Raw genomic sequence first — 15,249 nt, forward strand, 5'->3', positions numbered from 1 at the left:
GTGATTAATGGGGACAGACAAGTGGCTTGTCTCCTGTGTGTGTGGGCTTTCTAACCCACCTGGCAGTCAGAACATTACTGAGACACTGCCCTACCTCTCTGGGTCTAGCACCCACACTCAAGGATTTAGTTTGTGGGTAAACACAGCTGCTATCCACTACTTAACCAAGGAGAAAAGAAAAATAAAGGCACAGCTCCAAATGTACAGCTCCAATTAATAACTCCAATGAGCTCTTTGATTAATAATCCTGATGAATTCCCCTTCTATTTCATGTTTCTAATGTCTGAATATCAAGCTTTGTCTTGCTTTCCTTTCTTCATTTCACATTAAATCTATTTTTGTTATAGATTTGTTAATGTTCACTAATTTGTTTTCTGATACTTTTTCTTTTTCTTTTTTCTTGGTCATACAGAGTTTGAGCCAGAAAGAAAAAAATAGACATATATTTTTAAAAAACTGTTAATTTTCAATCAGGTAAGTTACTTAAATTTCAGGACTTTACATACTTGTATTAAAAAATAACTAATCACATAATAAATTCCTCATTTTTATTTCTCACAGTAATGCTATAAATATCAGTGACTTTCAAGAATAAATGATCAGACATTGTCAATAGAATCTTTAGACCTTGGGAAGTTAAAACCAACATATTTGTAAAACCCCTGAACAATTATATCCAAATCTATTTTATTCCGTTTGAGGTCTGAAAGCCTAGTCTGGTAGGTGATGAACTGTTATAAACATATTACCTTTCCCGGGGTTGTTGAGTTGCCATTCCAATGACAGGGGTCTAGTAAAGTTCAACATTTTCTGAGAACTTACATAATCATTAATGGCCACTGACACTTTCCCACTCAAACATCCAAAGGAATGGACTTCAGATGATCTCATGTGTATGTGTACACATATGTGCATGCATGCAAATGTGTGGCAGGGATTGTATCCTCAGAGCCCATCATATTAATTGGTATTCACAAAATGTAAACATTTTGCATAGCATTAGTCTGGCATCTTGGGGCATAATTTGACAAATTTCCCTCTTAACTTAAACTATAACACAGTGAACCCTTAAGATTATGGTGTGTTGCCAAGTATACATCACACATGCCTGTGATCCCAGTACTGGGAAGCTGAAGCAAGAGGATCCCAAGTTCAAAGCTAACCTAAGCAACTTAGTGAGACCCTGTCTCATCACAAAAAATGAAAAGAGCTCACTGGTTAAGTATCCCTGGGTTAAGCATCAATCCCCCATACCAAAAAAGAAAAGAAAAAAAATTATAGTATTTTTTTCAATGCTTTTATAACTCTCTTATACTGTTCCCATCCATAAACCAAACCCAGTAACCCCTCCATGACTTTTGTTCTGTATGTTCTTTTTCCTAGATTCTTTTCTTCTGTGAAACCTCCTTTGTTCTTTATATATGATCTTAATTGCATCTAGCACTTAATCCTGTTACAGTACTTACCACATCAAACTGTAATGCTTCTTAAAGAGCATAGTGATAGTAACTTTGTTAAGTTGCCATCAATGATGTCACCTTCTATATGTATGCCCTGCGTCACACAACACAAAACAATTAAGACTTACCTAAATATCTAAATCAAAAATAAATAACTAAAGAAGTTAACATGAAAGGAAAACAAAGCAAATAATGCTCTTCAGTTCTGCACAGTGATTAGAGGCCAGCTCTAACAGTTACAGAGGCTAGAGTGAAGGAGACACTGTGAATTCAAGATAAAAATAAACTAGTTATGTCGTACTCAAACAGGAGAAATGTTACCAGCATCATCGGCTGCTAGAAAAGAAAGCAGCCTTGGAAAAGTTAAGTGCCTTGCCCAATGTCCCATGGCTTGTTTTGTTAGAGGAAAATACTGGTCTCTGACTTCCAGTGCTGTTGCTGCAACATCACATGAAACCAAATACACAATGAAAATTAGTTGCTATTATGGCAACCCCTGGGAGAAACAGAAATACTTATGCCCTTGAGAGGGATAGGAAGTTAAGCTGAGAACCCAACACGGATGTTCTATGAGTGAGTTCTTCAGAGCTGGAAGACGTGAAATGACCTGATTGCCCCTAAGTAGGAAACAGTAGTGTAGCTGCAACCTTCAGAAGCACATGAGATCCCTATTGCCAGGGGGTGGGCATGGGGTGGGGGCCCAAAAGGCCAAGAAGCTAACTACTAGAACATTCTCCAGGTATACCATCTTGGAAGAAGTAGACTATTGTGTGCTATACTAGACTCCAACTGGGAAGATAGGTTTTTAAAAATTTCCTAGGGCACTTTTCCAAAAGAAAACAAAAATTAAGGTCAGGTCTACATCAGCCAGTAACAGACTTCTGGGCCCCTGGATTCATTTATTTGGCTCTGCTGACTATTTGGCTCAGTTTTCCCTTAGCAAGTGTAAAAAACGCTTGAACACCACCACCCTGGGATCCTGTTCAACCAATTCAGATAGCTGTGGCCTTTTAACTCACATCCAAGAGACTTGGCTTAATACCAATATCATTTCCCCTAGTATAGCCTAAGCTTAAGTGAGAAAGTACAAGCTCAGGGAGCCAGGAGTTAACTGGCTGTTCCCATTCCAGAGAGGCCTGGTTCTTTTCTTAGATAAGGAAACAATACTATATCAAGAAGTTTCGATCATTCAATATTACATACCACACTAGATCCACAACTATAAAAAGGGAATTAGTGGAAATACCACTTTCTATTCTTAAAGCATCTCTCTTGAGGAGCTTTAGGCAATTTAACTATTCTCTTCCAACCCAATCCCTTGGGAAATAAGTAGAGGTGATTTATTAAAACTTATATTTCACAGATAAAGAAACAATAGGAAGTGCAAATGCAGAGAGTGGCAGAGGGTCTTAAGACACCACTCTCTTTGCTGAAATACATTTCTTCTAGAAAGTTACACAACAGATAAAGAATATTACATTTCCTCGTGTACAGCTGCCTCTGATGTACTCACAGGACAGTCCTAAGGTGTTCCTGGGCCCTCACTCCTGTGCTGGCATCACCTCTGCCTCGGACATGGATTCTTGCCCCCTCCTCCACAGACACCCGTGTGTGCAGATGTTTAGAACAGCTTTCAACTGGCCAGCTGCTCTCTCCTGTATCAGCAAGAAATTGCCGTAACTCCACCTGTCTTCTCAAAGACAGGCCACAATAAGCCCAGCAAGTCTATCTGCCTACACTGTTTTCCTTTTCTAATATAAAACCAATTCATCGGTGTATACGATCTTTATTCTTTCCCTATTTCTGTAGGATAGCATGACTCTGTGAGTCAGGGATTACATTAAATTTGGAATTACTAAGCTAGATTATTTTTTTAATAAGAAGTGGCAGTGGGGCTATGGAGGGGAAGCATAACATACACAGGACTGTGAGAAATGTTGTGTATAAAAATGAGAGTTACGCTTTCTTCCAAAGTAAGTCTTAATAAAAGAAGTCTCTGAAGGAAGAAAGCTTTATTTTGGTGACAGACATCAAATGGCCTGCATAGGAAAGCAGAAATTAAAAGAAACAGGCAACAGTGCCCTAGGTTGCCTGTCAAGAAGTTTGCCCTGGATAGTTTCTGGAGAAATTCAGAAATGCAAATAACCTGGACAGATTAACGGCACCTAAAGACAACTAACAGGATACAAACAAACAGCACCTTTCACTATGAGGAGGCATGTTCCTTCAGGCAAACAAAGAAACAGGACAGAGTCAACATCTGTTTCATATAACAGCTTGGCTGCTGAAAGAAACAACCTTTAAAAAATGGCTGAGCTGACAATCCCCCAAAATCATTCACTTACTATTGCATGGGCTGAAATAAACGGTAAAGGAATATAACTTGCACTTTCCACACTGTTCTTGCAGTCTTCTTTTAAAAAAAAAAAAAAAGAAAAGAAGCAGGGGAAAAGTTATCCTTTCTTTAGAGGAAAACAAAAATTAAAATAGAGTGCCAAAAAAAAAAAAAATCCTCATGAACTTTTCCATTTGATTGACAACTAACAGCAATGAATATTGAAGCACAAAAAAGGCAGCTAACTGCTTTTCAGCTTTCCTAATGTCAACTGTGAAGACAAGACTGCCAAAGAGTACACTGGGTGGGGATGGTGGCTGGGGGTGGGAGAATAGAGACAATTCAGACACAACTTGTTAGAATATTAGAGGAAGAAAACAAGTCATGTGGCAAAGCCAATCATGGTTCCAGAATCCAGTTAGGGAACATGGCAATGTCTGGATCCTGATCAATAATTGACAAAACAAACATGTTAAGAAATGAAATTTTAATCTCTGGATTCCATCAATTCACTTCTAAAATTTCAAAATAAAAAGAGAAAAAAGAACAACAAGATGGCACAAAAAAAAAATAATGTTTGTAGATTTAAGAACTGCAAATTACTAAGATGAAAAATTATCAGAGCTACGATATAACTGTGGTGCCGATGACTACTTACAACTCGGCCAAATGTCAGACACTTCATGCACCTCGGTAATGTGCTCAAATCACAAATGCCAAATAGAAGACCAAAGCAAGTAAGAAGCTCTGACAGAGCTGGAGTTGTGGCTCAGCGGTAGGTTGCTCACCTAGCATGTGCGAGGCCCTGGGTTCGATCCTCTGCACCACATAAAAATAAATAAATAAAGGTATTGTGTCTAACTACAACTAAAAAAATAAATATTAAAAAAGAAAAAGAAAAAGAAGAGGCTCTGGCAGGCAGAGAGATGTTTTCAGGTGAAATCTGAAAACAGAAGTAAAGGTGGTAAGCTGGAAAGAGGCAAAAACAATTCATATTAACTAATGTGGAGCACAAAACTATGCTAGGTGGCTAAACAAGTCTCCAATGTAATCCCTTCCCAAAGGCTTTTCAGTTTAACCAGGTAAAACACAGTGTGGGAAAAGAATGCCTTATCTGAAGTATGACCACAGAGAGAAAAAGCAATATGGGTGGGAAAAGGCTTTGTTGAATTTTGTCTTTTATATTTTAATGTTTTTGGTTGGGGGAGTAGTGAGAATGTAACTATAATGAAAGCAAATCTGGCATAATGTTAGCTATAAGCCATGCAAACTCTAAGAACCTGGCTTGTATTATCTAATTTTGTCCTCATAAGGATGATAGGATGTAGCAATTATTATTGCTACATTTCACAGATAAGGAAAGAGAGATACAGGAAGATGGGCATGCCCAGAATTATATAGAAAAACTAGGTTTGGAAACACACTGGGAAGGAAAAAAAAATTTCTTTAAAAGATTAATCCATCTGTCTCTGCAGGATCCCTGCTAGGAGTCTTACACAACAACCAGACAAACAAAAATAATTCAGAGCAAGAAAAGCAGAGTAATTAAATAAAAGAAAGGATTTAGAACTTGAATAAAAACCATGTAAATGAAAGAATATACAGGAAAAAGTAGTTTACAGAGCCTACTGAGGAACTATGGAATGTTCTTCAAAAGGATCAGCAAACCCTTGCTGGACAGTATTGGGAAATCCCTTCAGGTATAACAGCATTAACCCAGGAATTTCTTCTAGCCTACAGGAATTAGGACTGGGCTTTAATTAAGGAGAGAGAGAAAGAACACAAGAGGTTCCCTAGTGCCTACTGCCTGGTTTATGTAGGGACGATGTACATGTTCTTACACTATAACCACAACATCCTAAAACGGAGACTGGCATTCAATATGGATTCAGTAAACATTTGTTAATATTTATTTTAAAAATGAATACCAATTTTCATATTCATAATGAATACAAAATATTTTAAGGAATACAAATTTTCATATTTATAAAAAGAATATGAAAATGAAATGTTGTAAGCAGATCTGGATAGTTTCGAAAGTATGAGTGATGGTGATTTAGTTGGCAGTGTTGAAGAAATTGAAGGAAGGAAGCAGGACTATAGTACCCAAAGTGAGAGCCATAACTGAAAAAGAGTTTGACCTGAGTGACCTCTATGTAAAAGAGTGACAGGAAAAAAAAATGACAAAAGTAGATGCAATAATCAGAGGTGAAGTCCCATAAATTTTTGAGAGAGGGCAATGTGTTCATGTTTTGTCAATATGATGTTTTATCAATATAGTGTTAATGAAAAAAACACCAACACTTGAAGACCTTAAATGACGCAGCTGATAATGATAAAAGCAGCAGCAGATGATGTGTGGGAGCCCTTCTCTTGTGCCAGGCACTGGGCAAAATGCTTTACACATGTAGTACACAGGTTAAGCACCTCTGCGCAGGCCAGTCCCCACCACCCCCTCCAAGTAGCCTTGGTTAAGTCATTCAAGCTGTCCACATCCTGGTGCCCAGTGTCTCATTGTCTGTAAGACAATAACAACACCTACTCCCTGGGCATGAAGTCACAAAGATAAAGTGAGAAAAGCTGAGGGAGAAAAAGGGAAGTAAGGGAAAAACAGAAGAAAATTTAGAGTTCTAATTTCACATAAAGATAGGCATAATCAGTGCAGATTGCAGGGGGAGACAGGCCAGATGAGGAAAGCAAGCTATTTCTAAAACGGCAAAAAGGAAATGGGCCCATCATACAACTAGGCGGCACTATCTCTGTGTCATCCTTTACCTTATACTTCTGTGTTTTCCCCTTAGTTTCATTATTTTCAAAAATTTTGCTAATTCCCTGTATTTGTTGAAGACAAATTGTCTTTTAGATCTTTTATTTTCAGCCCCTGGGTACATGCTAGACAAACAACTGTGGTACACGTTGTGGTACAATGGCTAAGTGAGTAGTAGGAAAATGCCCCACTGGGAGAAATTGGTATGAATAAGAATTTTTAGGTAAAAGAGAAACACATAAAACAGAAAATTGATAATAGCCTATAATCTACCTGCACATATATTACATATAGTTAACATATGCATAATATATATATACATGGACACAAACACACATCAGGTATGTGTGCAAACTCATAGTTTGTCACTCAGATCCCCCCCAAATAGACTGTTGTTAAATTTAACTCCATGACTCATAGTTATTCCTCCATTACCAGTTCTTACTAGATAGGAAAAGGCATGAACTTTATGCTCCTATTTTGAAAAAAATAAAACATTTAACTTCAGGTTATAAAAGGGAATGACAGGAAGTCTTGGAACTATCAATAAGAACAAAGAAAGGATGTTCACAGGGAGAAACAGGGGCCATGCCATCCTGAGTTAAGGATAAAGACAACTACTTGGCATTCCCAGTAAGATGCCATCACTGTACTGGCTCTCCCTACCTGCCTACCTCTACCCACTATCTTTCTGAGTTTCTCCCTTGAATTCAAAATTTTTCTCCAGATTGACAATCTGACTAAACTCCAACTAACCTACCTTCTAAATAATACTGTGATGGTAAATATAAGCTTCAGATCTTCATACCAAATCCTAAAACACTAAACTCTTTCCTTTTGAACTTAAAAATTCTCAGTCAAGCAGCTCAGACAACTTGACTTTAATAAGTTGTAATTCTCCTAAATGCCCAAACCTTACATTGGGGATGATCCCCTTGGTATCTAGAATATATTTAAAACTCTAGGAAAATTATATTTTCTTTACGCATGTTAACCTTCCTTTCCTTTCTTTACATGTGTTAACCTACCTTTTCAAGTGTTCTTGGCTTAGACATAGATAGTACTGATTACAAAAAGAATATTTCAATAAATGAATTAGTGCACGAACCATCTCTGAATCAACTCCCTCTTTTGCGAACCTCTGAGGATAGAACACAGGATACTCGCTACTCTGAAAGCTACCTTTTCCTTGAGATAGTCTCTCAACTGAAAAGACAGCTATTAAAGTTGAGAGGAGGAAAATAACCTGAACTTTTCCTAGAAATGTGCTCTTTAGTACTAATGTATGCACAAAACCCACATATCATTAGCCTGGAACTAACACATCGGCTCCAATCCCTAAAGCTCTTTTACCTACATCTCCGAACCTCATTACAGAACAGGTACAAACTGAAACATTACCATCAAACCCTATAGTATCCTGCCCCATGTAATTTCCATCACCACACTCGTCAGGGCACAGGTCTTTCAACAAAATTAAAATTGGGAACAGACCTATCTTCATGTTTTATATCCCTAATCCTTCAATTCAATCTTCCATGGCACTGAATTTCAGTGGCACAGAGCCAAAGTTAAAATAAATTCCTTTAAATGTTTGTATTTTACTGTCCAGACACATTTGCTATTTATTTCATCCAAATAATCATCATATATAACAAATACTTCTCAATTAACCAATAGTTTTTTATTCCTGCTGCTAGGTGTTCAATAAGTTTCATGTCCAACCTAGTAACACTAAGTACTAGCCAAACTTAAGGTCAACAGAATCCTCCAACCATATACACTTTGATTCTCTGGATTTTTACAACATGTTATCTAGCTCTAAAATATTTTTAAATAATATTATTGTCACTGAGGAGCAAAGAGCCACCAGAAACTAATGCAGTATTAAAATACTGAACCTAATAAACACAGCACCTTAAAATTTTATGTAAAAATGTTACTATGAGAACACTTGGGTAATGTGATTTTGGGTGTCAAAATTATAATAAAACTAAATCTTTTAAGAAAAATCAGAATTTCTCAATCATAGTTGCTTTTAAAGATTAATGCTATAAAAGCCAAATGTAGCTGTAAAACTGACAGAGGCAAATCTGCTCTGAAAATAGACACCTGAAAAGGTCAATATTTCATTAGATAAAAATAAGAAGGTATCAAATACTACCAAAACAACATAAAGTCAGTATTTCAATTTCATCAGGCTACAAAATAGGTCACAGTTAGAAGGACCTTAAAGGAGAAGTGGAAATTTAAAAAGACAGAAAGAAAGAAAGAAATTGGGTAAGGTCAAGATCACAAAGCTTTTAAATAAATGGAAGAGAACTTTTTTCTAAGCCATTAAACTCACTGATATTATACTAAACTACAGAGTGCTCACCATTTTCCTGTGCCATTAGAGAATTTTTAGTAGGTTCACTGAATTGACTGATTTCTTTGTTAATCTATTTACATGGGTTAAGACCCTGGCAGACATAAAACACAACCAAAATGTGCCAGACAGAGGGTGTAATGGAAGACTGAGTGATGTATGCCTTGGGGTACAGCCTACCCAATAAATGTGCTTGGCCAGCAAAGACCCACTGGCAAAGATTTATTATCAGAACAAATACATTCTAAAAAGATTGAATACAACAAAACTAGTAGCATAAATACAAACTAAAACATATATATATATATATGTGCCCTGTGCAGTTTGATTATACTAAAATTCTTTTCAGGTGTCATTCAAGAACAGAACAGTTTTCAACAAGTAAAGCCAAGAAGTAGAGCATATATAAATAGCTATTAGTGTAGTTCCTTAATTCATAGAAAAGAAAACAAAATTTATATCTCTTGGAAATCTTTGACAAATTTTAAAACCTATGTAAAAAGAGAAGGAAATATTTCTTGAATGTATATTATCAAGAGAAAAGGTAAAAATAAATCCCCTAGAATAAGTTATCATGTTTTAGTAATATATAATACATGGAAACCAAGTTTTTTGGTAAAGTTAAACTGAGACACAGAAAGGATTTTAAATGCCATACCTCCAAGTTCTTTCACATTCAAGATGGCATTCTGAAATGGCACTGCCTTTATACTAAAACCTAAAATTAAAAAAAAAAAAAATAAGAATTAGCAAATATTACATTAAAATACTCAAGATGCTCAAATTCTCTATTTTTTTGGCAGATCAGAATGTACTTTGATAGATCATACCAACATTAGAAACATATAATTTCTAAAATTAGATGACAACCTCATATTATCTTCTGTAATTCTGAAAACATTGTTAATTATGACAAAATATAATGCTATTCCCTTTACTTCAAAATAATGCCTTGTTACTTAATATATTATGCTACTGGGCAACATTTATCAATTGCCATTTGGAGGTATAGGGAAGCTTCAAAAAACATTAAGTTGATAGCAGTCTTTGGATCTAAATACTAAAGTGAATGTCTTAACAGTTTTTTCACATATATAACTCAGTAACTCTAGAGATTAAGGTATTTATATTGTAATCATCTTATATTAGAATATATCATTCATATCAGTGTTTTAAGGACATGATTAATAATGCATATGTATATGTTTCTTAAAAGTACAATCATAATTATACATTTGTAGTAATACAATCATTTTTAAAGCACTCAATAAAAATTTATATTACAAAAATATATTCAGAGTATATAGTCCTATGATTAATATTATATTTAGGACTTAACTATTATCATTCAAGTTAGTCAATTCAGTTGAAACATAAGAATGTGCATATACCCATACAAATATACACATGTCCATACGTACACTAAATATTTTTGAAAGGGGGCCACAAAAAAACTTGAACTAGTAATGACCCTCAGAAGCACTGGGGATCTGAAAGCCTTCAATAGAATGGAGATTCTTTTCTTTCATCTGAATGTTTTGCCATGTACTCTGTGTGTGTGTGTGTGTGTGTGTGTGTGTGTATGTGTGTTTTAAGCCCCATAAAACTTTAAAAGTTAATTTATCAGTAGTGTCTGAGAATCCATTTCATTTATGGCTTTAAAAGTTACTTAATGCATACAATTATAAGAATTACTAGGTGATTTTTTTCCCATTCCCCTCACAACCTCTTATATGTAATTTTGTATAACAATGAGGGTCTCCTTCCATTTCCATGCAATTTCCCTTTTCTCTCCCTTTCCCTCCCACCTCATGTCTCTGTTTAATGTTAATCTTTTCCTCCTGCTCTTCCTCCCTCCTCTGTTCTTAGTTGCTCTCATTATATCAAAGAAGACATTTGGCATTTGTTTTTTAGGGATTGGCTAACTTCACTTAGCATAATCTGCTCTAATGCCATCCATTTCCCTGCAAATTCCATGATTTTGTCATTTTTTAGTGCTGCGTAATACTCCATTGTGTATAAATGCCACGTTTTTTTTATCCATTCATCTATTGAAGGGCATCTGGGTTGGGTCCACAGTCTTGCTATTGTGAATTGTGCTGCTATGAACATTGATGTGGCAGTATCCCTGTAGTATGCTCTTTTAAGGTCTTCAGGGAATAGTCCAAGAAGGGCAATAGCTGGGTCAAATGGTGGTTCCATTCCCAGCTTTCCCAGGAATCTCCATACTGCTTTCCAAATTAGGATAGGAAAGGTAGCAGAATACAACAGTCACTAATATGGCATCATGTAAAAATGTGGATGTGTAACCGATGTGATTCTACAATCTGTATTTGGGGTAAAAATGGGAGCTCATAATCCACTTGAATCTAATGTATGAAATATGATATGTCAAGAGCTTTGCAATGTTTTGAACAACCAATAAAAAAAAAAGAATTACTAGGTGAATGAAACACAGACCCCTTTCCAAGAAATTTCAATAAAGAAGACCACACAAATACTTATTATTTAAAACAAGTTATGGCTGAAAGGTGAAAAGATACATAAAAGTATGGTGTGAATAAGAACAATTATTTTACATGGATTTGCTTTGCTTTATAAAAATAGAAAATCAGCGTGTGCCTTCATAATCTAGCCCATCCTTCGCATTCCTTGGCCATATGTTGTCACAGTACTTTGATAAACTATCCATCGCCATCCATGAAAGGATGGTTGAAGAACTGACTTTGGAAGTAGACAAAACTAGGTTTCAATTCTAGCTTGGTCAGGATAAAACAATGCATGTACTGTGTTTATTACAGTTCCCTGTGCACAATAAACATACAGTATGTCTTCTGGAATTATATTTTAATTGATGCTTAATTGTTGATAATTTAATCATTAGGTATTAAATCACAGAATTTAATTGTTGATAATTTAATCATTAGGTATTAAATCACAGAAAAATCACAGAATTTCTGCCTGCCTAAACATATTTCAAACTCACAAGAAAGAAATTTTGGGTGCTCATTTATTAATCAAGTAAAAGTTACCAGTACTGAAAAGTACTTCTGTTGAATTAATGGAGGTATCAATAGTTGAAATTTCCTGCACAGAAAGTAAATGTTCATTGGATCCTCTAAGCATCTTCCAAAACATATCCTTCCTTTGAGGTCAGTGCAGCATTAGGTATACTGGTGCATGAAGTCCCTCAATCTTAGTACAGCAGCAGGAGGAATGAGGAGGCAGTCCCATGTGGCTGTAGCACTGGCATGTACCCCAAGGCCTGAAGGAAAGCCTCTCCAGGTGTCTGGCCTCTGGGAAATTCAGGAAAGCCGGTGCCAATCATAATACTTCTGTTGGCACCAAAATTCCACTGCAGGAGACTTGAATGCTTGAATGTATCAGTCTAACTCACATGGATGTCATACGGATTAAAATGCAATGATTGTGAAATCCTGGAAACAAAAAGCCCTCTACAAATGTTAAAAAGTCTATTAGTGATCATGTTCAGGACAACTCAAATATGGATTTTCCAAAGAAGTAGGGCAGGTCCCAACTTTGGAAAAGAAAATTATGGCGCACACCAGCAATGTTTAACAGCTTTGATTCTTAAAAGCTGACAAAATGCAGGCACTCAAAGGGAAGTAATATTCTTCCAGTAATGTCCGCACCCATACACAAAATACAATTTTGGAAATTTATTAATCCAACTGGCAGATTATATTACTGTTATTGTCTTTAAATCCTTGCGGAGTCTTTATAATAAATTGACAACAAAAATATCCTCAAATGTTCATACTGAGCAAAGTAACCTAGAAACGTTATTTATAGGCATATAAATGTTCCTATAGAATACTCATAAACATTTTCTCCACAAACAGAACACGTGTGGCTACATTCATACTGCAAAGGTATACCCAGTTCTCCATAATGCCATCTCTATATTATTTTTATAGTACAGCTGTATTATCTAATGTTCAGAGGGCAAAGTCTAAATAATCAGTCTAGAACATGATATTAGTATAATCTTAAAAATACACTCATAATTATCCATTTGTGTAAGGAAATCATTTTTAATGCATGCAATAAAAGATTTATATTATAAAAATATATTCAGAGTATGTAGTTCTATAATTAACAATATATTTAGAACTTAACTTATCATTCAAGTTAGTCAATTCAGTTGAAACATAAAAATGTGCATATGCCGATACAAATACACATGTCCATATATACACTGAATATTTCTGAAAGAAGGCTACAAAAAACGTGAGCCAGAAATGAATATCAGGAGCCATTTCTTTTCATGAAAGAAAAAGTTGTTGTTTTTTTTTTATATTAGTCATCTGCTGCATTTGCAAAGATTAAACAGAAATAAGGCAACACTCTGAATTCACCAGAAGGGCAACCAAGAAAGGCAATCAACACACTATATTTTATTCCTGTACACTGGGTTGGATGAGGACAGGGAGAGAGAAGAAATTAATATTTAATAGAGATACAAAAATCATACAATCAAAAGACCTTTCTCAAAGGATTTCTTTGAGGAATAAAAACATAGGCTCTAGAGCAAAAAACATCTGTGTTCAAATTTGGGCTCTGCCTAATTTTCACAGTTGTAACTACACATCAGTATACCTGTATTATGTATTTTGCCCACTAGACTGCAAGAATCCACATGGAGAAGCAAAAGTACAGCGAATCCTACATGCCAGGCTAGTGCTTGGCACACCACTGGATCTCAATATTATTTAAAGATCGAGGCTAAGGTATTTACATCTATTTGCTAACTTAGCTGTTACAACAATCCCAAAGTTAAAGTCAAGAAGAAAGTAAAGCACAGAGGAGTTAAGGACCTGGTGAAGAGTACTAAGTACTATATTCAAAACCCGAACCCAGATCTTGTCAACAGAATGCTACACCATTGCACGGCCTCCAAGTACCACAAAGTTGATAGTCTTCCTATTTTGTTCAACTTTGAACCTAAATACTGGTGGAGTAGACTTGGCAATGCACACACTCCTATTAAACCCAATACTTTACTCTCCTCTTTTTATAAATAATTAAACACAAGAAGTCCAAATAAGTGTTCTTAGGTCTACATGATACTGCTTTCTTAATAATGCAATAGAAATGACAGTATGAATTTAGGTTGTCTTTTTTGATAGATATTATTAATAAAAATAGGAACTCGGAAGGAACAAAAAATGTCCAACTGACGAAGCCATGTTGGTGTTATCATCTCTTACTTCTTCAGAGCTGAATGTCCTTGGATGAGTCACTGGGACAAGACACTGCCTAGGAGGGCTGGTCATGGTGCTAAGACTCACCAGCCACATTTTTTTCCCTTGCTTTGGCTTTGAATTCCTCATCTGCAAAATGAGTGAATTAGATCAGCTCTGCAAGTTTTCTTTAAAATTGGGAGTGCATTACTTATAATCAGCAAGAAGGAGAAAACAACAGTAACCACTGAGTCGATCCTCAATGGCCTCCAGTATTTGGCTGAAGCCCTCAAGGGTAGGTCTCCCCAGGCTCCATTCAAACAACTTGATGGCTGAAGCCGAAGCAACGCACTCATTTTTTCCTGGCCTATCTAAGCTACATTAGTAAGACTGAAACCTCCCCTAAGATTTAACCCCACAAATTTTAATAAATATATGACTTAGTAACTCTTTGGGGAAATGATTGTTTGCATATCTTTCAGACTTTGTTCTGCAGTCCTTAAATCCAACAAAACCTGTGATAGAGGGAAGATAGATTTGAAATTTTTCATGGGGAAAGAGCATTCCTGGAATTGTAACAAAATTAGTTTTGGGAGGAAAGTTAGTCTATTTTTATTCATCATGTGGAACACATGAGTGTTTTACTTGGGCCTACAAATTTCATTGTCCTCACCCCCACCCCCAAGGCTGCACACAATCACGCAGATACACGACGGTACGTGTGCTTCTAACCTGGACACTCTAAGAACTGCTGAAGGAAAGACGGTCTATACATCTGGTAGTCTTGTTCTGGACCAAGAGCATCATTTATGCCATTGCATTGATATTTGTGGTGTCTGAATAAAAATCTAGCAAAATTCTTATAAATACAATTTCAATATCACAAAGAAAATTTAATCTACTGGCATTTAGAAAACCATCCTTTAGCAGATACCTAAATCTGACTTTTTCTAACATTGTTTCTCTTATTAACACATCTTCAGCTAATACTAAAGTTATTTAAATGCTTCATTCAAGTTTTCATGAACTTTTTCTTTCAAACAGTCATGATCTTTTTCTATTTTAACTGAATGACATACTACTTGACAATTTTTCAAGTACAGAAATACATATCC

At 35.8% G+C, this 15,249-nt stretch overlaps 1 protein-coding gene across 1 annotated transcript in view; it reads right to left on the reverse strand.

The window, feature by feature from the left end:
- Arl15 (ADP ribosylation factor like GTPase 15) overlaps nt 1-15,249 on the reverse strand; it is a 389,889-nt gene that overhangs the window by 226,136 nt on the left and 148,504 nt on the right. Inside the window, exon 3 of the mRNA XM_046456278.2 lies at nt 9,589-9,648. Coding sequence (XP_046312234.1) covers nt 9,589-9,648 — 60 coding nt within the window. The remainder of the gene's footprint in view (nt 1-9,588; nt 9,649-15,249) is intronic.

This window comes from Marmota monax, unplaced genomic scaffold (genome assembly GCF_021218885.2).
Source record: "Marmota monax isolate L192 unplaced genomic scaffold, Marmota_monax_Labrador192_F-V1.1 WCK01_AAM20220418_F8-fsc00037, whole genome shotgun sequence".
Lineage (NCBI taxonomy): Eukaryota > Metazoa > Chordata > Mammalia > Rodentia > Sciuridae > Marmota > Marmota monax.